At 35.2% G+C, this 21,164-nt stretch overlaps 1 protein-coding gene across 4 annotated transcripts; it reads left to right on the forward strand.

Annotated features, from left to right (window-relative positions):
- The first annotated feature begins 475 nt into the window (after nt 1-475).
- Nucleotides 476-19,681, forward strand: LOC144970618 (E3 ubiquitin-protein ligase RNF14-like). Of its 4 annotated transcripts, none has more exons than XM_078910441.1 (10): nt 476-515; nt 3,359-3,400; nt 5,145-5,279; nt 6,151-6,240; nt 6,727-6,995; nt 7,437-7,700; nt 8,358-8,561; nt 10,395-10,617; nt 12,037-12,209; nt 13,246-13,607. In XM_078910441.1, the coding sequence occupies exons 2-10, from the start codon at nt 3,376-3,378 to the stop codon at nt 13,576-13,578; spliced, it is 1,716 nt and encodes a 571-aa protein (XP_078766567.1). In that variant the 5' UTR covers nt 476-515; nt 3,359-3,375; the 3' UTR covers nt 13,579-13,607. The 4 variants fall into 4 exon arrangements, with proteins under 4 accessions (XP_078766567.1, XP_078766566.1, XP_078766565.1 ...); XM_078910440.1 differs by lacking the exon at nt 476-515 and adding an exon at nt 553-619; XM_078910439.1 differs by lacking the exon at nt 476-515 and adding an exon at nt 753-981.
- Nucleotides 19,682-21,164: the final 1,483 nt, after the last annotated feature.

Raw genomic sequence — 21,164 nt, forward strand, 5'->3', positions numbered from 1 at the left:
AATAATAATAATAATAATAGTAATGATGATGATGATGATGATATTATTATTATTATTATTATTATTATTATTATTATTATGAATAATGATGATGATGATGATGATGATGATGATGATGATGATGATGATGATGATGATGATAATAATGATGATTATGATGATGATGATGATGATGACGGTGATGATGATGATGATGATGATGATGGTGATGATGATATAATAATAATAATAATAATAATAATAATAATAATAATAATAATAATAATAATAATAATAATAATAATAATAATAATCACGCAGTAATTTGGGCGTTATACAATAATTGAGAGGGGCGGAGAAGTTGAGGATAAAGAAAGAAAGGGGTCTCCAAATTCCCGCCAGGGTTTCTTTCTTTCTTTCATTTTACTGGCCAGGTACGCGCTGCGGTAAGTAGCTTCTAAGATACTAAGTAAAGTGTACACATGTCATTTGAAAAAAAAAAAGAAGAAAACAGCACTCAGCATTCAACCATACAGGTAAGAAGGATAACTCCCGAAATTTACGATTTATGCATTCCAATCTTAGGCGTTCACGCTACGTTCTGTTTAGTTTCATTTGCGCTATGGAATTTCAGAAAACGGTAAGGGCTGCCTGAAGCCGGTGATCGTAAAATACTAACGAAAGAGTGAAAATGGAAAGGCTTCGTATGGGAACAAAACAGAACAGAACAGTTTTGTTCCCATACGAAGCCTTTCCATTTTCACTCTTTCGTTAGTATTTTATGGAATTTCAGTACGCATGCAATCGCAGAGAGCGAAATCACTAAAAGCCAGTCTGCACCTCAGTGGCCTCGGAATGCTGCTCACTGCTCATTCCACTCGTAATATTATGCTCCGCACTCTGCACACAAGTACAAGGTGCAGTGAGTAAAATCCAATACAAGACGAAATTAATAAAGGGCAATGTGCATGTTGAATTAACAATTCTTTGAACAGTGATTGTGTAAGTAAGGATATTGCATTGGCATTGCAACATAATTTCAATATTAACAACGGATTTCGAAGTCGAATGCCGTCGTGCACTCCACTGGTCCACTGGCTGTGGACTGCAGACTGGATTGTGATTGATTGATTATATTATCCCTATCTAAAATACTTTGATATTATTATTTTATTATTGTGATTGTGATTATTCTTGGGCACTTTATACTTGAAATATTTTAAATTCTTGACCCGGGATTTTCTTTCTACTTTTATCAGGGGCTGGGGGTTAGAGTAACATATATACGGTCAGAGTCCGGTCCTAAGAGTTAGAGGGACTCGACTCAGATTCGGTTTCAGATTCAGACCGGGTCGCTGCGACCGAGTCAACACGTCAACCACCAATTATGCCAAAATTTACCTCTTTGATAATTTGATTATGAAAGTTAGAGGGGGCATTTAAAAAAATTAAATAAGAGCATTTTGAAGTTCTTACTTGTCAACGTCGAATCGAGGATAATTTGCAATTCGAAAACTGAGAAATCTATAAATCTAAGCAGCAAAGCATGATGTAGAAATGTAGATATGTGATGGAGTATAAACGATCATGTTTCAAAGTTATGGCCAAATCATTCATTATTATGATTAAGTATCAGCAGAAATAGAGAACTCATATATGAGGCTGGCACTGGTTTATAACATAAACATAACACGGTTTACACAGTTTAGTTTAAAATTTAAAGTTAAAATTAACGAAGTGGCTATCTAATGCTCCGAATGCTCGGGTAAATAAACCCGATCTCTATTTCTCAAGATTATTTAGGTTATTTGCGAGAGTGTGTGTAAATGATGAATGTGTATGTATTTTTTTGGGGTTTTCTTATTCCAGTGCCTGTCTTTTATTCCCAACTTTCTGTTAGACTTCTATCCTTAGTTTGTGCTATCCTGCCTTTCAATCTCTGTTCCCATCTTGAGACTTTGGCTTTGTTATTTAGGTTTACTTCTGTTCTCTCTTTGATAGTGCAGCGCGAAGTGCAAGAGTGAACTCACCATGGAATATTTGCGATGGCACAACTAAAATCTGTCTTTGTCGACAATGTGCCTAAAAAAGGCTAGCTTGATGATTCGTGAGAATTCCCTATCCACTCTGTTTGAGCATTTACTTTTGCATCGATGTCGCATCCGTAACCCATCAGCTACTGTCGACCAAAGTTTTAAAATTTGTTTTGAGTTTTATGTTATTCCACATAAGTGAAGGTACGAAACATTTAAGATTTTTGTCAAACATCAGTATTATTACATCTGGATACATATACGTAAAGTTTAAATTTATCTCCTCTTGTAAATGTTACAGTAGAGAAAGTAAGGAATTATGATGAATCAATATTTTATCAATACGAAAGTCACCACGAAATCTTCTGTACTTTAATCAAGGGAATCTTTTAATCTTTCTTCATATGAACAATAATATATATATATATTATGAAACATTTTAGTAGCCCATCGTACATTATCAAGATTTATGGACTGTTGTTTGAATATTGGGCACCAAATCGGTTTGCCATATTCGAGAATGGGTTGAACAAGCGACTTAGACTTATAATTTAAGATATTCGGATATTTAAATAAAGGAAAACAAGAAAATACATTTATCATGAGTGACAAAACTTCTATAAATAATTTCTGTAGTCTTGTTAGCTCAGTTAATACAGGTATCAATATGAACTTCAAAGTTTAGAGATCGATAAAAAATAATGTATTAAGAGCCTTTTCAGATTCAGAGGACAGAACAAATGCTCTAGAATGGTTAGTATAGTAAATGTTAATGGGGTTTATTTTCATGTATATAATACCTTGCATTTTGTTGTGTTAAACCCAAGCAGCCACTTTTTAGACCATTGAAATAATGAAAATACATCATATAGAATACAATTATAATTATCAGTAGAACCGTTATATAACAAACACATCTCCAAGCTTTTACATTCACCAAGAGAGTTTTTTCATTTGCTGCCAACTCAGCTTCATACTGGGGTCAACAAGTTCTTATAAATTCACAACACTTGCCTTCAATTCTGACGGAGTGACTATTAATGAAAAAAGTGTTCTTTTTTTAAATCATAATGAAAATGAAGATTATTGGAAAGTTACAGCAAGAAGAAGTCATTCCATGATTTCATTATTTACCTTCTTTAATTTAATTTAATTTGTATTGTACTGTAAAACATTGTCAAATTTCCATGATTGGGCCTTGACACTGTATAAAGAATTAAGATATTCTGAATTAGATGCTAGTAACTAATAATGTCTTTACTTGTTTTCAAAATCTTCAATATAGTAAGGGAGGACATAACTTCCTTCAAAATGATAATTTCCTTTTTAATACAAATCTATTTCAGTTTGTGGAAAATACATCATGGCTGAGGGTGTGTTAAATTCCGGTGAGTAATTTCAACTTCTTTTTATTTATTGTTTTTGTCCTTGAGATGCTACCAGAATATTTACATTATTTAATAAGTTTGACAATTTATTTCATGTTTTGTAGCTACTGTTGAGAAATTGAGAGAATACAGTCCACTCTGGATAATCGCAACACCTTGGGATCAGCGAAATTGTTGCCATTAATTGAAGTTGCAATTAACCAAAATCGGGTTTCCTGTCCACTTTTGCAACATTTTGCATATATATATTAAAAGCCAGTTATTGTAAACATTGTTCTTAGTTCACCACAGACTGAGAGATTTGATTGAAACAAAAAACATATGGCAGCCCTGTAAAGATTTTGGCAAGCAAAATCCGGTTTGATGCAATCGGACATCTTATTCAGTTTGGATTAACTTTCACTCTTTTGTTCTCAAACAGATTAGCCATGATTAGAGACAATACGCTACCACCATAACAGTTGTCAATCCCAAAACAAAGGATGTCGCTCAGTCTCTCTTTACAAGTTAAAACTGTCATTGTCTACCTGTTGTCTATACTATTTCCAGCCCCCTCGCTTCCTATGTAATGGTCACAGATGACCTTACAAACTCATACTGCAAAGCCCTGTGCTCTCTTGTCTCTAATAGGATGGTGACACACTACTGTAGCATTAAACCTCACCCACTCTCTATTCTCCCACTGGATCATTTCAACGATATTGAAAATTAATGAGATTTTTTTGTTGATTTCATGAATTTGCCACTTTTTGAGATTGAAAATATGTTGCGATTGACCGAAGCTTGTTGCAATTTCAATTATATAGAATTAATTAAGTTTCTTTGGAAATGTTGTGATAAACCGTGTTGCGATTACCCAGAGGGTACTGTAGTTGCATACGTGCAATAAAGATTTTGTGTTGTCTTTTTGGGTGTGATTGTGTGTGTTGTGGGTAAAGCTGCACTGCTGTTCATAAAATCCCAACATCGACAAAGCCTCATTCTTTTTCTAATCTATGTTTGCGACTGATTTCACTAAGGCTATGTACATGTGTCTGTTTTAATGTTGTGTATGTGTACAGCTGTATGTGATATAAAAATAAGCTTTGATGTGAGAATGTATTTTAAAATATTTGTTGTTGTCCTTTAACATTAACCTGGACTTGGAATGCCATCATTCTGTTCATTAAAAAAAAATTTCCAAGTGGCGTGCAATGCTGGTAATGAGGAAGAGATGATGTCTTGAGTGCAATAAGCTTTACATTTTAAAATAAAATACTTGGAACATGTTTCTAATTCAGTTCAAGTTGTTGCACCTAACACAGTAGATCCCAGATTTAATCAGCTTGAATGAAAGTATCTCAGCCACCTCCTCCTCCTTTTTGTATGGGGTACGGTGCTGTTTACAATAAATGCTAATATTGAATTCTTGGTCCATTATAATTATTATGATGGATTTATGATTACTTCGCTCGTCATTAGATGGAAAACTGCTTCTAATCTAGGAAAAAGCTCTTACATGTCATGTGGAGGATGCTCTTTGTATAGAAACGTGCCAACCTTCTGAAACCAACTCTCAAAAGATTTACAGCTCTGTTCATCGGAAGATGATAAAAAGTTCTTTTCTGGACTGATGTGTTGGCAGACGTTTAAAGTGCTGTGAGCACTTCCTTGTCATATGGTAGAGTGCTTAACATATGCATTGCATTATTATTATAATTTTTTTTTTTTTTTTTTTTAACTACTGTTCAAATTTTTTTTCCAGAAAATAAAAACCACAGACTGGCTGAAGGGGATGACCTTGAGGAACAAGTGAATGAGTGCATTGCCCTGAAGGCCATCTATGAAAATGAAGACTTGGAGATTTGCGATCATGACAATGAAAAAGGAGACATTCCAGGTAAATAGCCTGATGTAAATATAAATATGCTGCAATAAACCTGAAGTATTTTTAAGTAATCTCTCAAAGCGGCATTATGTCGGGATGAATTAGGTGAGTGAAGTCAATTTCAAAGACTTGAATATGAAAATTTGGGTCAATTTTTTTCAACTATAGTGGAATCTAAATACTATTGCTTGCATTGCAAAAAATATTAAGGTTCTGTTTCCGACATTTTAATTCTGAATTCACTTGTCAGAGTCTGATTCATCCTGACATAATAGCATTTTGAGACAAAGGGGGTCACGATTGTCTATTTTGTGATAATGCAGTATTCGATTTAGATATTCGGGGGTTTCTTACTCTGTTTTGATAGCTACCTATGGCTGGTCTTTGGAAAGCTCCTTGAGCCTATTTATTCATGTTTGGATAATAAGCTTTAATTATTATTGCTTATGAAGGATCAAAATATCCAATCTGTCGTGATTAATAGAGTTTAACACGATTGCTGCCAGTGGTTACAAGTTGATAGGCAAGAAAATAACAAAATTATATGAAGAAAATAGAACGAGCCCAAGAAAAAATGAAATAGACAGAATGATAATGGCTTCCAAACTGCTTGTAAGTTATAAGCGGGAAACAAAACCCTTTGATTTTTTTAATGCTGTAGGAAAGCAGTGAACAAAATTCTAAATGCTATTGAGAAATGTCGTTTATTTTTTCGATGAGGTGATGAGAAAATGATGTACTTAACTTCTCAAGTTCATATGCATGGAAAATCGAACAGAGTAGTAGTAAAAGTCAGCCATTTCTATATGTAAATTTCAGAGAAATTCTCTTTCTCGTTGTTTTACTTTAATGATTTTTATTTATACAATTTTTACTCTCTCAGGCGGCATCTTCAACATCCCCATGTTTCCATCCCAGCCTTTTTCTGTTAAAATTACCAAAGATATGAGAGGAATCCGATGCCTGGCTTTTGGTAATTAACTGTTTACAGAATTGTTTTCATTTTACACTAATCTAATGCCATGGCTAGAGAGTAGTAACTGTAACATGACTTTGTCTTTGTGTAGCCTGAGTCACATTTTTAAGACTGTTCTCTCTCATTGAGAATGTAAAGCTTACAGTTAAGCAAATGATTCATTATGATTTGAAATAATTTGAAATTTAGTCTCATAAAGGATTTGATAGCAGACTGTAGGTTGAAATTTGAAATCTTTACCAAGTGTTATAGGAGGTTTAGAGACCACAATCTTTACAATGATTGATTTTAAATTTTAGAAATGCCTCAACTAAAAATATCAAAACCTTGGAATGTGATTTAATTGTTTTGTCGCTTTGTTTTTATATTGTGTGTGTTTGTGTTTGACTCATTTTTTGATATTTAAGATTTTTTTTTTGAACTGTGTAGAAATATGATGGTCTGGACTTTTTCTATAACTTAATTTTTACTCTTCAAACACAGCGTCTGTATGGGGTAGGGGGAGATCCAAGAGGAACAACCAGGAATCCCGTAACAGTCCAAGTCCACCCTTTTCCACAAAAACCCCAACCACCACAAATACTAATACAACAACGAATTCAAATACATCATCATCGTCAACATCACAGCACACTGTATATCCCATCAAACGTCTTCCACCAATTACATTGACCTTTTCATTTCCCCATGACTATCCATCCAAAAGCCCACCAAACTTTACCCTCTCCTGTTGTTGGCTGGAGAAGAAAAATGTAAGTTTTTATGTAAAGATTTAATGCAAAATAGAAGATGACAGAGAGAGTGGAAGTTTTTATTTTCAGGAAGTACATTTAGCAGCCTTACCATGCTAATTAAATTTGTAAAACCGTGTTATTTTGGAGATCAAATTTAGCAAGATTTTGAATTTTCCCTCTAGATTTTGATTTAGTAGACAAAGCTTTAGAGAAAGGTTTACAACAATGTTGTTTTTTTTTTACTTACCAGAGGACTTCTACTTGACATTCATGTTAAAGACAGCTGAATTATTATGAAGTCTAATACAATTAAACAATTTCAAAAGAAGTAGTATTGCTTTTATTTGATTTTTAAAAAAAATCAAAATATAGCCGAATGGCCAATTTAAATGATTAATTCTGATGGATCATAAATGAATGTATTTGTTTCCAATGAAATTATTTTTACTCTTTTACCAGTTAAGTAAATTATGTGCCAAACTAGATGAGATCTGGAAACAGTGTGAAGGGACAGCGGTCATCATGAACTGGGTGACCTTTATACAGGAAGAATCCATAGACTTCCTGGGCATCAAATCTCCATATGACCTAGGCAGAGTTCTGGTCCATTTGTTCACTCACCCAGCCAAGGACCCATCCAATCTCATACATTCATTGAAGCCAAGACCGTTTGACCCCAGAATATTTCAGACTTTTGGATCTATAGAGGAGGTTTTACCGATGGTGAGTGATGATTTCAAAAAAGAACCTCGCTGATGATGGAATGTATACTTGAATGACATGAATCCCTGCTATTTGTAGTTGTGTTCGGATCTTTGCTGAGTGAATTTTTGTTTTGTTTTGTTTTGTTTTTCTAAATGCATTTGTTTTTTGTTACAAAAACTCCACCACGGTGGTTGGTGAGCCCTGTGTAAGATTTTAGCATCATCATACTTTCATTTTTATGGTGATGTCATGGCATGGCAACTCAAAACACATTGTTGACTATATTTTGATGGGTTTAAGCAACCACTGTTTTTCTGTTTAAATTATAAAAATCAATCAAACACATTTGCCATTGCGACTGATAAGTCACTGTCCAAAAGAGGAAGTAGAAGAATTTCAAATTTTAAGATGTAAACTTTTACTAAAATCTCCATTTTTGTCTTTTGAAAAGTCCTGTGATTGTCTATAATCATTTGGCTAATTGGAGCTAGGGATAAGATACCTCTCTGCTTGGCTATTTACAATTTATTTAAATCTACTGAAAGAAAAGAATCCTCATTTTGGCCAAATATTCTAGCCATTATTTTGATAGACAATAAAGTAGAAAAATTTCCTATATTTCATTATCTACTGTTTTATCAGTTATTTTCACATTTTCTTTTATTTGTGTTACAGGTCTTGGACTCCAATCTGATGACATGTGAGGTTTGTTTTGAAGAGAAATCAGGTGATAAGTTTATGCGTCTGATCAACTGTGTAGAACATGCACAGTGCAAGGAGTGTGTGAGAGGCTGGTTTGAAGAACAGATCAAGGAAGGGGCTGTGAGAGACCTGCACTGTCCGGGGTACAAATGTGAGAAATGTGTTCTCCCTACAGAGGTAAGTGATTAATTCCATTTTCATCTTTCTCTGTGTCACAAGGTGCGTTCGCAACTCGCAATGGATGCGAAGGCCGCTTATGACCTTAAAGTGTGGAGAGGTAGACGTGGACGTTACAATCACCAACAGAACACCGTATCTGACAAGAGAGCCATTATTATTTATTTAAAGTAAAAGAAAGGGGAACAGCTCATAGTTATTGAGCACAACAGAATAACATTGCATATATTGACAGGAAAAATCAAAAATACATACAAGTAAAAAGTAGTAATGCAATATAAAATTCATGTAAGTTTTAACCAAAAGAAACTATACTTCACCCAGGTTGCAACCGTTTCATTAATTCCCACTAAAATGAAATTATTAATTACAGATAGGGTCAAAATAAACTGTTCATATTCCGAAAGGAGAATAAAATTAATTACAAAATTGTTCACACAGGGTGCGGTGTTCCAGCCTGTTCAAATCCAAAATTGTTCCAAAATAAAACACATAGATCGAGTGTTACTTCCTCATCTTTACAAACATTACATTGTATTTTGTTCATATTTCTCAAAAATCATATTGTTCAAAAGGGTTCAAAACACATTTACCGGGCGCTATGTCTTAGCCCGTCAAAATTACAAAGTTCAAAGATGCAAACGCATTTACCGGGCGCTATGTCCTAGCCCGTCAGCTCTTCACTATATTAGAAGATAGATATAGATATATTAGTAAAAATGAAATTAACATAGACACAATGATAGCGTAAGTGATCAATTAGTATTTACTTAAAAATAATTCATTTAACTGAGGTCACGTTCTCAATTTCATCACAATTAAACTCAATGAATTAATTATTCACTAAAACAATAAAACTGTATATTATTTTAAACTTTAAGATAAGTGAAATAATTTTACGATATTAATCACTTAATCACTTGATGATTACTCAGCACATCAAAACAATATTATAAATTTTATATATTCTCACCGAGCACAAATTACAAAAACACAATATCGCTTAGAGACCATAACCGGGTACGATATACAAAATACTGGCCATATTAGGCCCACTTCGGCTACAATACAGCCTAAAACACAATGCTGGCCAACACACAGGCCCAACACATATCGCCTGAGAGCCCATATTCGGGTGCGACATAAAATACTGGCCACTTTGGGCCCTTTTCACTGTGGCTTCAACATAGCCAAACAGAATTCCAGCCAACACACAGGCTGTACAGGTCTTCCTTCTTCGACCTCAAATCGCAGACTGCCCGTTGAACATCGGCCCAAGCCGAAACATAGGACAGGGTATCTCGGTTGATGCATAAGATTGATGAGGGTGTTTTAACACTGATGGAACATGATAACCCTCCGTTCTTTCATTGCCTTCATAGTCTAACCACCCACGGCGAAAACAAGGGAGTCCCTATTCCAACACCCATCCTACACTCATAAATCATTTAATTATATGGGTTTGATTCTACCCGAGACCTTGGTGGGTAGGACAACTATCTCCCTTTGTTACCTAGAAGGCATTTCTTTACACTCTGCAGGACGTCTATTCCAGAATACCATGAAAGTTTGTTTATGTTTATAAAACATTATCCAAGATTGTTTTAGGCACTGATCTCTTAATTCTGTTTTAACGGAACTAAGTGTCATCTAACATCTTCCTTTCCTTGGCTTTGGAATTTTGACATTTTTTATTTTATTTTATCATTTGCTTTTGTTCTTACTTTTTCCCAGTGCTTAAATAATTAGGATTGTTGCTAGCGCCATTTAACTTCTCAAAATCAAAAACATCAAACTAGCAATTAAAACTTTAATGTTGCATTTCTCTTACAGGTTGCTCAAGTGGTCAGTTCAGAGAGCTACCAACGGTATGAAAAACTTCTTTTAAAGACAGCCTTTGACGTCATGACAGACATGGCCCACTGTCCCCGTCCCTTCTGTCAGTTTCCTGTCCTGTTAGAAGACAACTTGGGTGTCTGTCAACAATGTCATCATGCCTTCTGTGGTCGTTGCCAAAACACATATCATGGGCACACGCCATGTAAATTGAAATCTGGTACGCTTTCTATATCACATTTGTTTGTAGTCATAATATAGACCTTTTTCATTTCAATTTCAACTCACATTTTGTAAGTAGATCACGAAAGCAACAACACGTCCATCTGTTCACTTCACGGATACGTTTTATAGTCTCTTGTTTACCAAATGAAAGGATAAGTTTATATAATATACATCATAAAGAAGGCATATTTAGCTCATTTAGAGTCCGAATTTATTTAAAACCTGATGCACTCAAAAATAATTTGCAAGGCTTGCTCTTTGTTTACAAACATTGGGGTACAATGTGGCCATGCGGTGTAACTATGTAAAAGTAGCTTTCTGATAAAGATCTATACTGAGTAGCGTGGTCGTCTTCAGTAGATATAAGGTTTTTACAAAGGAAGATTAAGAATACAATGTTAATTGATATTTTGTTTTTGAAGTTACATTTTCATATAGCAGAGTGGCCAGCTGCCACAATAAAATTGTAACTGTAATGATTTGACCTGCTAATTCAAATTAAAAAAAAAAAATCACCTGAAACATGCTGAGGTGTGGGGGATGTATCCAAGAACAATTGTGTATCATTCTGCTCATTAAGGAAGTTTAGTGATTTGGTCCTAGTAAAGGATGAAGAAAATGTTGATACAACCATGGACAAACTAGATTGTGAATTCAATATCTATAGCACTGAAAGCTTTGATCAGGGGAATTCCTTCAGCTTTCCTCAATTCAGCAGTGGTTTGCACTAAGCAAATTTGTTGATTCTCTTGGGATGTTGAAGTTTCAAGGGCTTGCTCACTTCATGTTAGGATTACTGACATTTCTCACTGAAATTGTGAATGTGAGCATGTGTTTAGTTAAGTGAGGAAGAACAAAACTGATTTCAGAGGATCCCTCAGTACAGATGTGCTGGCTAGCTTTCTAATTGTAAAATCAGACTCCACCCCATGCTATGAAACTGAATTTACATCAGATTTTCTGAAGAGGGCAAAAGCTACTACTAAAGTAGAAGTTTAACTCCAGTAATCTCCTGGACTATATTTATTGGCAGTTATTATGAGGCTATGTGGTCCTGTGGTATGACACTCGCTTTCGGGTCGGAAGGTCCTGGGTTCGAGCCTCGCCTGGCGCATAGTTGAGTCCCTGGTGTAAAATGTGTACCTGGCAATCAACAGTGTTGTCTCTGTAGAAAATAATTGTAATATCGCCTAACAGGTGTCGTGTCTCGTTCTACATGTTACATATTACTGTTGGTCAGTGATCCTTTGTAAAAGTGCTTTGGCACGTTTAGTGGCTATTGCGCTATATAAAAGCTCAAGTTATTGTGTTCTGTTGAGTCGAAGCGATTGGTTTCGTTGTGATGTTTTGTTTTTGGTCCTTGAAAAGTTGGCAGCTGTGTTATAAGTTTTACTTTTTTCTTTCTCATGTCCAGAGTTGTATGAAGCAATGTATAAAGAATACCAGACGGCTACGGCCAATCGGAAACGCGAGCTTGAGGCTCACTATGGAAAGCAAAACATTGAACGGATGATAAACGAAGTTAAATCGAACAAGTGGCTGGAAACCAACAGCAAACAGTGTCCTAGCTGTAGCACCTTTATACAGGTTTGTGTGTGTGTTAATCTAGGGTGTGAAAGATGTGTAGCAATCGCATTTTAAAAGTCTGAAAAGTTTTGATAAAGTCCCACAAAAACGAGATAAGAACATTTTTAAAAACTTCATTCCCCCCCACTCCTCCCATCACCAAGCACAGTAATCGTAATGAGTCAACTTTCTCGACTGGAAATCAACCTGTCTCTAAGAGATGAAGGATGAATTTGTTATATTATCAGTCTGATTTATTTTTGATAATGCCAGAACATGCAAGAACAAAGATTTCATGTATTGAAAATCATTGGAAATGTTTTATTTAAAATTTTTTTTTTTTAATAGTTTGTTTTTGCTGACCATAATTGAATATAACAATAGTTTTTTGCATGTCCTTGACGCCATGGTAGCACTTTCGGATGTCTTGGATCAGAGTCTTTGAGGACAAAAGGGAGACAATCCTTGATGACAGATGATAGCACTATCTTTCCTTATTCTTAGTCAATACGCATAAACTAAAATTCTTACTGGGTTTTGTTTATTTGGCTTTAACTTGTTTTTACTATGTTGGCAATTTTTAAATTGCCCTTGGGGGTTTGGTTGTTTGGACACGTAATGGACGTATGTCAAGGTGAATGTTGGTGGAGGTGTGCTGTTATATAGTATTGCATACTTGTGACCCAAAACAGTGTTATGTTGGAGTGTTTGGATGCTAAAAAATGAATATATAGTCGAAACTATTATACATGTTATTTTATTTGTTCTATTTTGGAGAATGAGTTTAATTTTTTAGAGGGGGGGGGGGGGGGGGGGCACAAATATTTTACATTTAGGGCTATTTTTCATGTTAAAATCTCTGATTGGCATCTGTGATACGCGGACATGTTACTGTTTTGAGGCAATAGGTAAAAGTTCTTGTTTATATGATCTCTGTTGTCACGATGGGATGCATTAAAAAAAAAATTTTTTTATGAATCTTTAACTTACAATTCTCAGGTATCCAATAGATCCTCTATAAAGTTCTGACTTAAACCTGATCATTCTTTCAATGCAGAAGAAAGACGGCTGCAATAAAATGACTTGCACCAACTGTCGGACTTATTTCTGCTGGCTTTGCCAGGCAGAGTTGTCTCGTTCCAATCCTTATGCCCATTACATGCATCCGACCAGTCCTTGTAGCAATCGCCTGTTTGAAGGCATCGAAGGGGGCGCTGCTGGTGCTGAAGGGGGTGGTGAAGATGAGGATGAAGATGACCGCTTGTTTCAGTTCTTGGATGAGGCAGGGTTATTGATGGTAGAGGACGATGATGATAATGACGATAATGATGACAACGACGATGATGATGAAGATGATGATGACTTTATTCAATTTGTCAATGGGATTTGAGGTGGTGATTTCAACATGATGGTTTTCCGGTGAGGATTATCTCTCATCTTTCCTCATAGTTACCCCTTATCCCTTTTTGCTTTGGTACATTTATGGCACATTGTAGTTGTGACTGCAGTTTGTTTGACAGCTTGGTTATTCATCATCTCATTCTATACGGGAAAATTATGGCTTTTTTAAGTTAAATCTTGCTTCTTCGTGTGATTATAATGGACTTACTCATAATATAAGGTATTATTGTTAATTTGTGAAAAATCAAAACGTCATACTGCTTTTTAAATTCAACTTTTGCTCTGACAAAACTTTTTTTTAAACTTTCAAAATTAAATCCATGATACAAGAATGTTGTCTTTCAATGAATTTGTCAAATGCTCAATTTGAAAAAAAAAAACCCAACAAAAACTTAGAGTCTTTATCGAAAATGGATATGGAAATTTATTTTTATCAGAACGTATTACATCCCTGTAGTAATGGTAACTTCAAATTTCAGAACAATAAAATGAAAGTAAGATGATAGTAGTTATGACAGTGGTAATGGTACTGGTCCTGTAATAATTTTTAAAAATCTTCCCTTGCCCTTTAAAAAAAAATTTGACGTGAAGTGATTGAGACTTTCAGATAATTGATATTTTAAAATGTTATGTAAAGCCATGTTATCATATGAAAATGTTCCATAAATATAATTAGATGCATGTTAAAGAAAGATAAATGAATATCAAGGCTTGAATCTATTCTTTCTCAAATGTAAGATGCATGTTGGGTAAAGTTTTGCTCATATTCATAGCCTTATGACATCTTGTCACATGACTCACTACTTTCTTATATTTATGCATGACTTGACAATCTCCGCTTAACTTGAATTCACCTAACTCACTTTCCTCTTCTCAGAGGGTTTCACAAATAACTTCAGAACTTAGGAATCACATACTTCATTATACAGGCTGCTGGACTTATTATCTTGAAATAATAGTTTTAGACCTAAGCATCACATTCTATGACTTCCCATAGTAGGTAGGGAGGCACTTACTGTGTCTTCTATCCCACTGTATCTGTTTTCCAACATGCTCTCTGTCTTTGTCTTGAGATAAGATCACTTGGTTTTGTCCTGGCCCTGGCCGGTTACCCTAGCTGGGAGGGAAACAGTCGAATCTACAGTTAGAGTTTAGGGAGATGATTTTTTTTTGTCTTGTAAAACATCTCTCTGTTATGCACTTAATTATATATGATTTGTAAACATTCGAGTGTGTTCCTCTTAGTGGGGTCCTGTGCTTGTGCCTGGATGAGACTTTTAGAAGATCTCAAACTAAGTACACAGATAGTGTGCGCTTGGAATCTACATCTGTTCCCTATTTAAAGCAATTCCCCTTTGTCTTCCTTTTCTTTGGTGTTTAAATTGTAATTCTTGACCTTTTTACTATCCTATTCTCTCCCTTTTTACTGGCGCTGATATAACCTTAATGTGTTGCAAGCGCCGTAAAACCCTTACAAACAAACAAGCATCACATTCGACCAATAGCGTTACCAGAATCATTAGCCATCCTGCATATGATATTGTCATCCTCTTAATTCAGAAAAGTGAGTGAAGCAGGCACTTATGTTGATAATAACAAGAAATGAAGTGAGTAGGAAAGTGCCAGAAGACAACAGAGAAGGAAAACTTCGCTGTGGTGATGGGGGCTCGAACCCCTGTTGCCGTGGCAAAGTTTTTTTTATCTGTTGTCTTCTGGCACTTTCCTACTCACTTTATTTCTTGTCATCCTCTTACAATTCACAATTCTCTTATCATGGTCAATCTTAGTCTTTTTGAGGTCTTGTTGATGCCTCCAGCAAGCAAATCCCCCTCCCACCCCCATCTTTATTGGTAGAATCAGTAAAAAGAAGGTAATGCTAAGTTTTGTAACATTTTGCGCAAAAAAGGCAATATTGAGCTGTTTTGAAAATTTTTGAAAGATATAATTTTGATTGATTCTTTCTCAGATGTTAGACAACTGCAGGTCCAAACATTGACTGAGACTGACACTAAAAGAATCAGAGGAATTAATTAAACAGTTAAAAGTGTTTTCATTTTGTTTCGGATTTTAGTCTCTGTGAGATTTTAAAAATTAAAGTTTTAAAGTTAGAGAAAAATGTGTGAAGTCATGTTAAACATAATAAAATATAAAGAATATAAAATACTCCATAGGATATAGGGAGATTATCTTTAATTCCTTCCTCCTCCCAGCCACATTTTTCCACCCCTCTAAACTTCCCTGATGGCATGTATCAGATTTCAGCTTATCACCACCACCACCATCATCATCATCATCATCATCATCCAGTACTGACATCATCAAGAATTCAATGGCACAGTCATCCCTCGTCCTTCTATTCTATTGCTTACCCATTCTTGTCTGGCTTTTTAAAACATTGAATATAATTTGCTTATTTTTGCTTCAATGTCATGTCACTTCTAGCCCTGGGTCTTTAGGATATAAGCCTTTTTATTTTACACACTATATTACCACTGTGCTGTGACATGTTTGTTTTGTTAGAATATAGCATATTACGAATTAGTTTCCTTATTTTACTGTTACTAGTTTGGTACAAATACAGTGTACTTCTATTTGTAAAATTGATAGCATATTTTTTTTTAACCCTTAATTGATTCCATTAACTAGTTTCTTTTTTTATTTTTTTTTAGGGTTTTTTTTTTAGTGTAACCTGATAAAATATTTTAAAACTGGGATTTAGTGGGAATCGAATCCCTTCAAATTATGAGGAACTCAGTATGTAAGATTTGTAATGACTGCCCTAAGATTTAGAATCATAAATTGTGGGGAACATTGTATTTGTAGTTTAGATGGATATTATGAGGATGTTAGTTAAAAATATTTTTATAGATGATTGTTTAATTCATATTTAATATGTTCAGCGCAATTACTTAGTACAGTACTGCTAGGCAGTGCTTATTATATAAATCAGTGGTGCCAATCTTATGTAAATAATGCATATTTTTATGCATTTTCATTCATTGTACACATTTTGCTGAGGATTGCATACATAATTACATTTCTTTTATTTAAGCTTTTTAGCATTCATACACTTTTTTGTGTACTATCTGTACACTATCTGTTTCTTGACCCAGAAGTTTATGAAATGGGTTCAATAAATATCATCTGGCTGGGTCATATCATATTTATACATGGATCTGGAAGTTGATACTATTTATAAAGTCTATAAAGTGTTAACTTATTCAATGATTTAAATATTGATTATATTATTGCTAGTATGGTCTAATTGTCCATTATCAGATTTAGTGTTAATTATGGTTTTTGCAGAATAGTACGCATTTTTTCTAAATCTTACTCATTTTGGCTCTCCATTGTACACATTTACACGGGCTAGGGTTGGCAGCACTGTGTAAAGTGGTAAATAAGATGGTATGAAGATTACTAGTATATGCCTCCTCTACACACAATAAGTACTGCCATAACAGGACCTACTGACAATGGATTATTACGAGGTATGGCTGAAAAATCTTGATGCCTATTGGATATTTCCGAATATATAGGAACGCACCAGTATGCATTCTACATCAAAATATTTGAATTTATTCTTCCATTATATCACCAAATTTTGTCTAGCTGCTATTTTTTGTTTTTAAATTATCTTATTTGAATGAACGGCTAGTCCAACATGTCGGTCAACAGAATCTCTTTAAAGGAATAATGCATCAAATATCGGGTTGTAATTGATCTCTGTAAGAAAAATATCTGCCCGTTGGATACAGAGAATGCTCACACGAATGCATGATCACATTGAAAGGAGCTTTTTTTTTTCATGAAGTTGTAGAACATCCCCCACCCCGTTCATTTCTGATTTAGCTCTAAATGACTTTTCCCAGGCACCTCTGTGCAGAGGTCCCATGGCCTCCTTAACCTCAAGTACTCCTTGAAAACTTCTTGATTACTCCTTGATTTTGATATCGCTGCAAAAATCTTCTTGATAACTCTTTGAATTTGATTTTTGGAGAAAACTCCTTGAATTTTGCAAGATCACCACTACTACAACCACAACATCATCAGCAGTACCACAACCATTACTACAACAACAACACATTACCACATCATCAGCACTACCACCACAACTACAACCATAACCACCACCAATTCATCGTTGTCATCACCACCACTGCTACAACCACCACCACCCAACATCATCATCACCACAACGCCACCACATCATCATCGTCACTACCACCACCATTACCAACACATCATTATCACTACCACCTCTACTACAACCACCACATCATCATAATTATAACCACCAATTCATCCTCACAGTCACTAATACCACTACTATAACCACCACCACATCATCATCATTATAACCACCACTACTACAACCACTACAGCATCATTTTCATTACCTTCCTTATAATAATCACCATCAGCACGTCATAATGACCATTACAACCACCACTACATCACCATCTCTACTGCCACTATTGCAACAACCACTGCATCATCATTGTCAATACCACCATGACTAAAACCACTACCACTGCCACCACATCATCATCATCACTACCACCACACCTACAACCACAAGCACCACCAATTCATCATTATCGTGACTACCATCACCACTACTACAACCTCCAATACCACTGCATCATCATCTTTTCTACCACCACTACTACAACTACCACATCACTATCCCTACCACCACTAATACAAGTACCACATCACGATCCCTAACACCACTACTACAACTACCAAATCACCATCCCTACCACCACTACTACAACCACCACCACACCATCCCTACCACCACTTTGCAATTGATAATGCAGTATTTTAACATGTTTTATTTGGTTGATTTGGTGTCAGTTCTTCCCATGGGTATAATGTCTCTATAGCCTTTTTGTATATTTAAGTGTATCTGTTGCTTATAACTGTGATACTATTATTATTGTCATCATTTTGTTGTATTTATATCCCACAGAAAACAGAGGGGTGCAATAGAATGCGATGCTGCGATTGCGGTTGCAACTTTTGCTGGCTTTGCGGCAAGTCCATCTCCAAGCAAAACCCGTACGGCCATTATTCCAACACTGGCGAGTGCAATGGGCGACTGTTTGAAGGTGTTGACCTCAAGCTCTTGTTTCCAGGGCAAGAAGAGGATATTGATGCCATAGAATACGATCCAGAGGAACATGCCAGAATGATTGAGGAGGGAGTTTTTGATGATATTGAGGATGTGGAGGATTAAATGTCCTAGGTGTAGGACAACTCTGCACATTTGCCAGAAAATTGAGATTGAGATTGTGTTTTAGTTTTAATTATAATCGTGCAGTTTCAACTCACTCAATCCTAGAGATTTTTGCTATTTTTCAAGATTGGAAAAAAATGTATTAAAAATGAGCATGTAGGCCTACATAGATAATTTTATTCAACTATCATTAACTTGTAAAAAAATAAAAACATTAGCTTTGATACTATACGTCTATAATTTGTCTCAGAAATATGTAATAAATAGGCATGGGGTAAAAGTAACCCTAGTAAACTTCGGATATAGTCGGTGTTAGGGTTGAGTGAGTTGTTAGGATAAGTGGGCTATTTAGCATCATGAACAGGTTTTGACAAGGTTACTTACCACAGCTTTTAACTACATTATTATTATTAGACCCCTTTTGTTTTAATAATAATCATTCATTTCTCTCTGGGTGGGGATCCTGACCTCCCATAGTGGGCAGGGAGGTACATACTGTCCTTCTATCCCCTTATATCTGTTTTCCAACATGCTTTCTGTCTTTGTCTTGGAATGAGATTACTTGATTTTGTCCTGGCACTGGCCGGAATCCTGGCTGGGAGGGAAACAGTCAAATGCATAGTTATTGTTTTGGGAGATGATATTTTTTTCCTTGTAAATCATCTCTCTGTTATGTATTATTATTTTTATTTGAATTTATAATGTAAGCATTTGAGTGTATTCCTCTTTGTTTGGTTTTGTGCTTGTGTCTGGATGAGACTTATAGTGATTTCAAATTAAGTACATTGGTGGTATGCTCTTGAAATCTACATCTGATCACTATTTGTTCTCAGTTCCCCTTTGTCTTACTTTTCTTGGGTGCTTTAATTGTGATTCTAGAACTTTTTACTATCCATTTTCTTCCTTTTTACTGGCGCTGATATAACCTAAATGTGTTGCAAGCGCCTGTAAAACTCTTAAAAACAAAAATCATTCATTTCTCTTAAAGATAAGACGGCTTAAAGTTTAACACTTGCATTGTGTCTGAACAAAACTTTGCTCGGGCTTTATTTTTTTTTAAGTGTGAGAAAGTGAACATTTGATTATTTTTTAAAATTGTGGGATAGTTTCCCTTGTCTTTCAAATTGTCTAATTTTTCCTGAAACTTTTCCTTTTTGCTTGAACTTTTAAATATCCCTTTTTTTTTTCTTTTCTGGGAGAGTAGCTAATCCAGGTCCCCCCTCCCCCATCTGGTAGTGACTTTCATTGTTGAAAATTATTAGTTTTAGATTTTAACATTGTAATGCTGAGTTATAAGAAGAATACATTGAATGTAAAGGAAAATCTCAGTGTTCAGAAAGTGACCAAAATTGTCCTTTGGGATGACATAGCTCAAAAGTTGTTCAGATTGTGAATTGATGGTTTGAATAACAGGTTAGATTTTTAAAGGTTGATGGTAGTTTATTTATTTTTTTAAAAATTTGAATAGACATGAATTTGATAAAATTCCATATCTATTTTACTTATTTATACTTGTCTGGTAACACAAATTGTGTTTGATTATTATTTTATGTTTATGCTACGTTATGAAATCATTTGTATCCCTTTTGGCCAGGATTTTAAGTGGTCTCAAGCAAAGACACATGCTTCAAGGGCAGGCCTGTTTTTTACTGTTCCATCATTGAAATGCCCTAAGCAGTGTTTCAATTTCTGTAAATCCCAAAGAAATTGTAATGATCTCATTGTTTTGGAAACACTCTCACACTAAGTCAGTGTCTGAGTGTGTGTGGGTAGGGGGGGGGGGATGAAGAGGCCGAGTGGTTAAGGCCTTGCCTCCCGTCAGATACTTTCATTTTTTTCCCTAGGGCAAAATTACTAACCCTCAATTTGCTCACTTGGAGAACATGGGCGATTCCTGTTGAATTATCTATAGGTATTCCGTTATGGATTGCGTAGGCAACATCTTATGATGTGGCGGAAGGGCATAATTTTAAAAAAAAATAGTTATCAAACTTTGTAAATATGAACTCGTAGGCATACTTCTTTTGTAGTACGAGTTATTTTAAAGTGATTTCACAAGTGTGAATAAGTGCTTTCTATGCAAGCCAATTTCATGTTGAAACTGATAGTATTGATTTAGTATAGCTTGGATGTGAATCTCTTGTATTCCTTGGTGGGGTTCCTGACCTCCCATAGTGGGCAGGGAGGTACTGTGTCTTCTATCCCTCTATATCTGTTTTCCAACTTGCTTTCTGTCTTTGTCTTGGAATGAGATTACTTGATTTTGTCCTGACCTTGGCCGGAGTCCTTTACTGGGAGGGAAACAGTCAAATGTATAGTTTTGGGAGATG

This window comes from Berghia stephanieae, chromosome 4 (genome assembly GCF_034508935.2).
Source record: "Berghia stephanieae isolate SIO BIC M18660-M18661 chromosome 4, UCSD_Bste_1.3, whole genome shotgun sequence".
Lineage (NCBI taxonomy): Eukaryota > Metazoa > Mollusca > Gastropoda > Nudibranchia > Aeolidiidae > Berghia > Berghia stephanieae.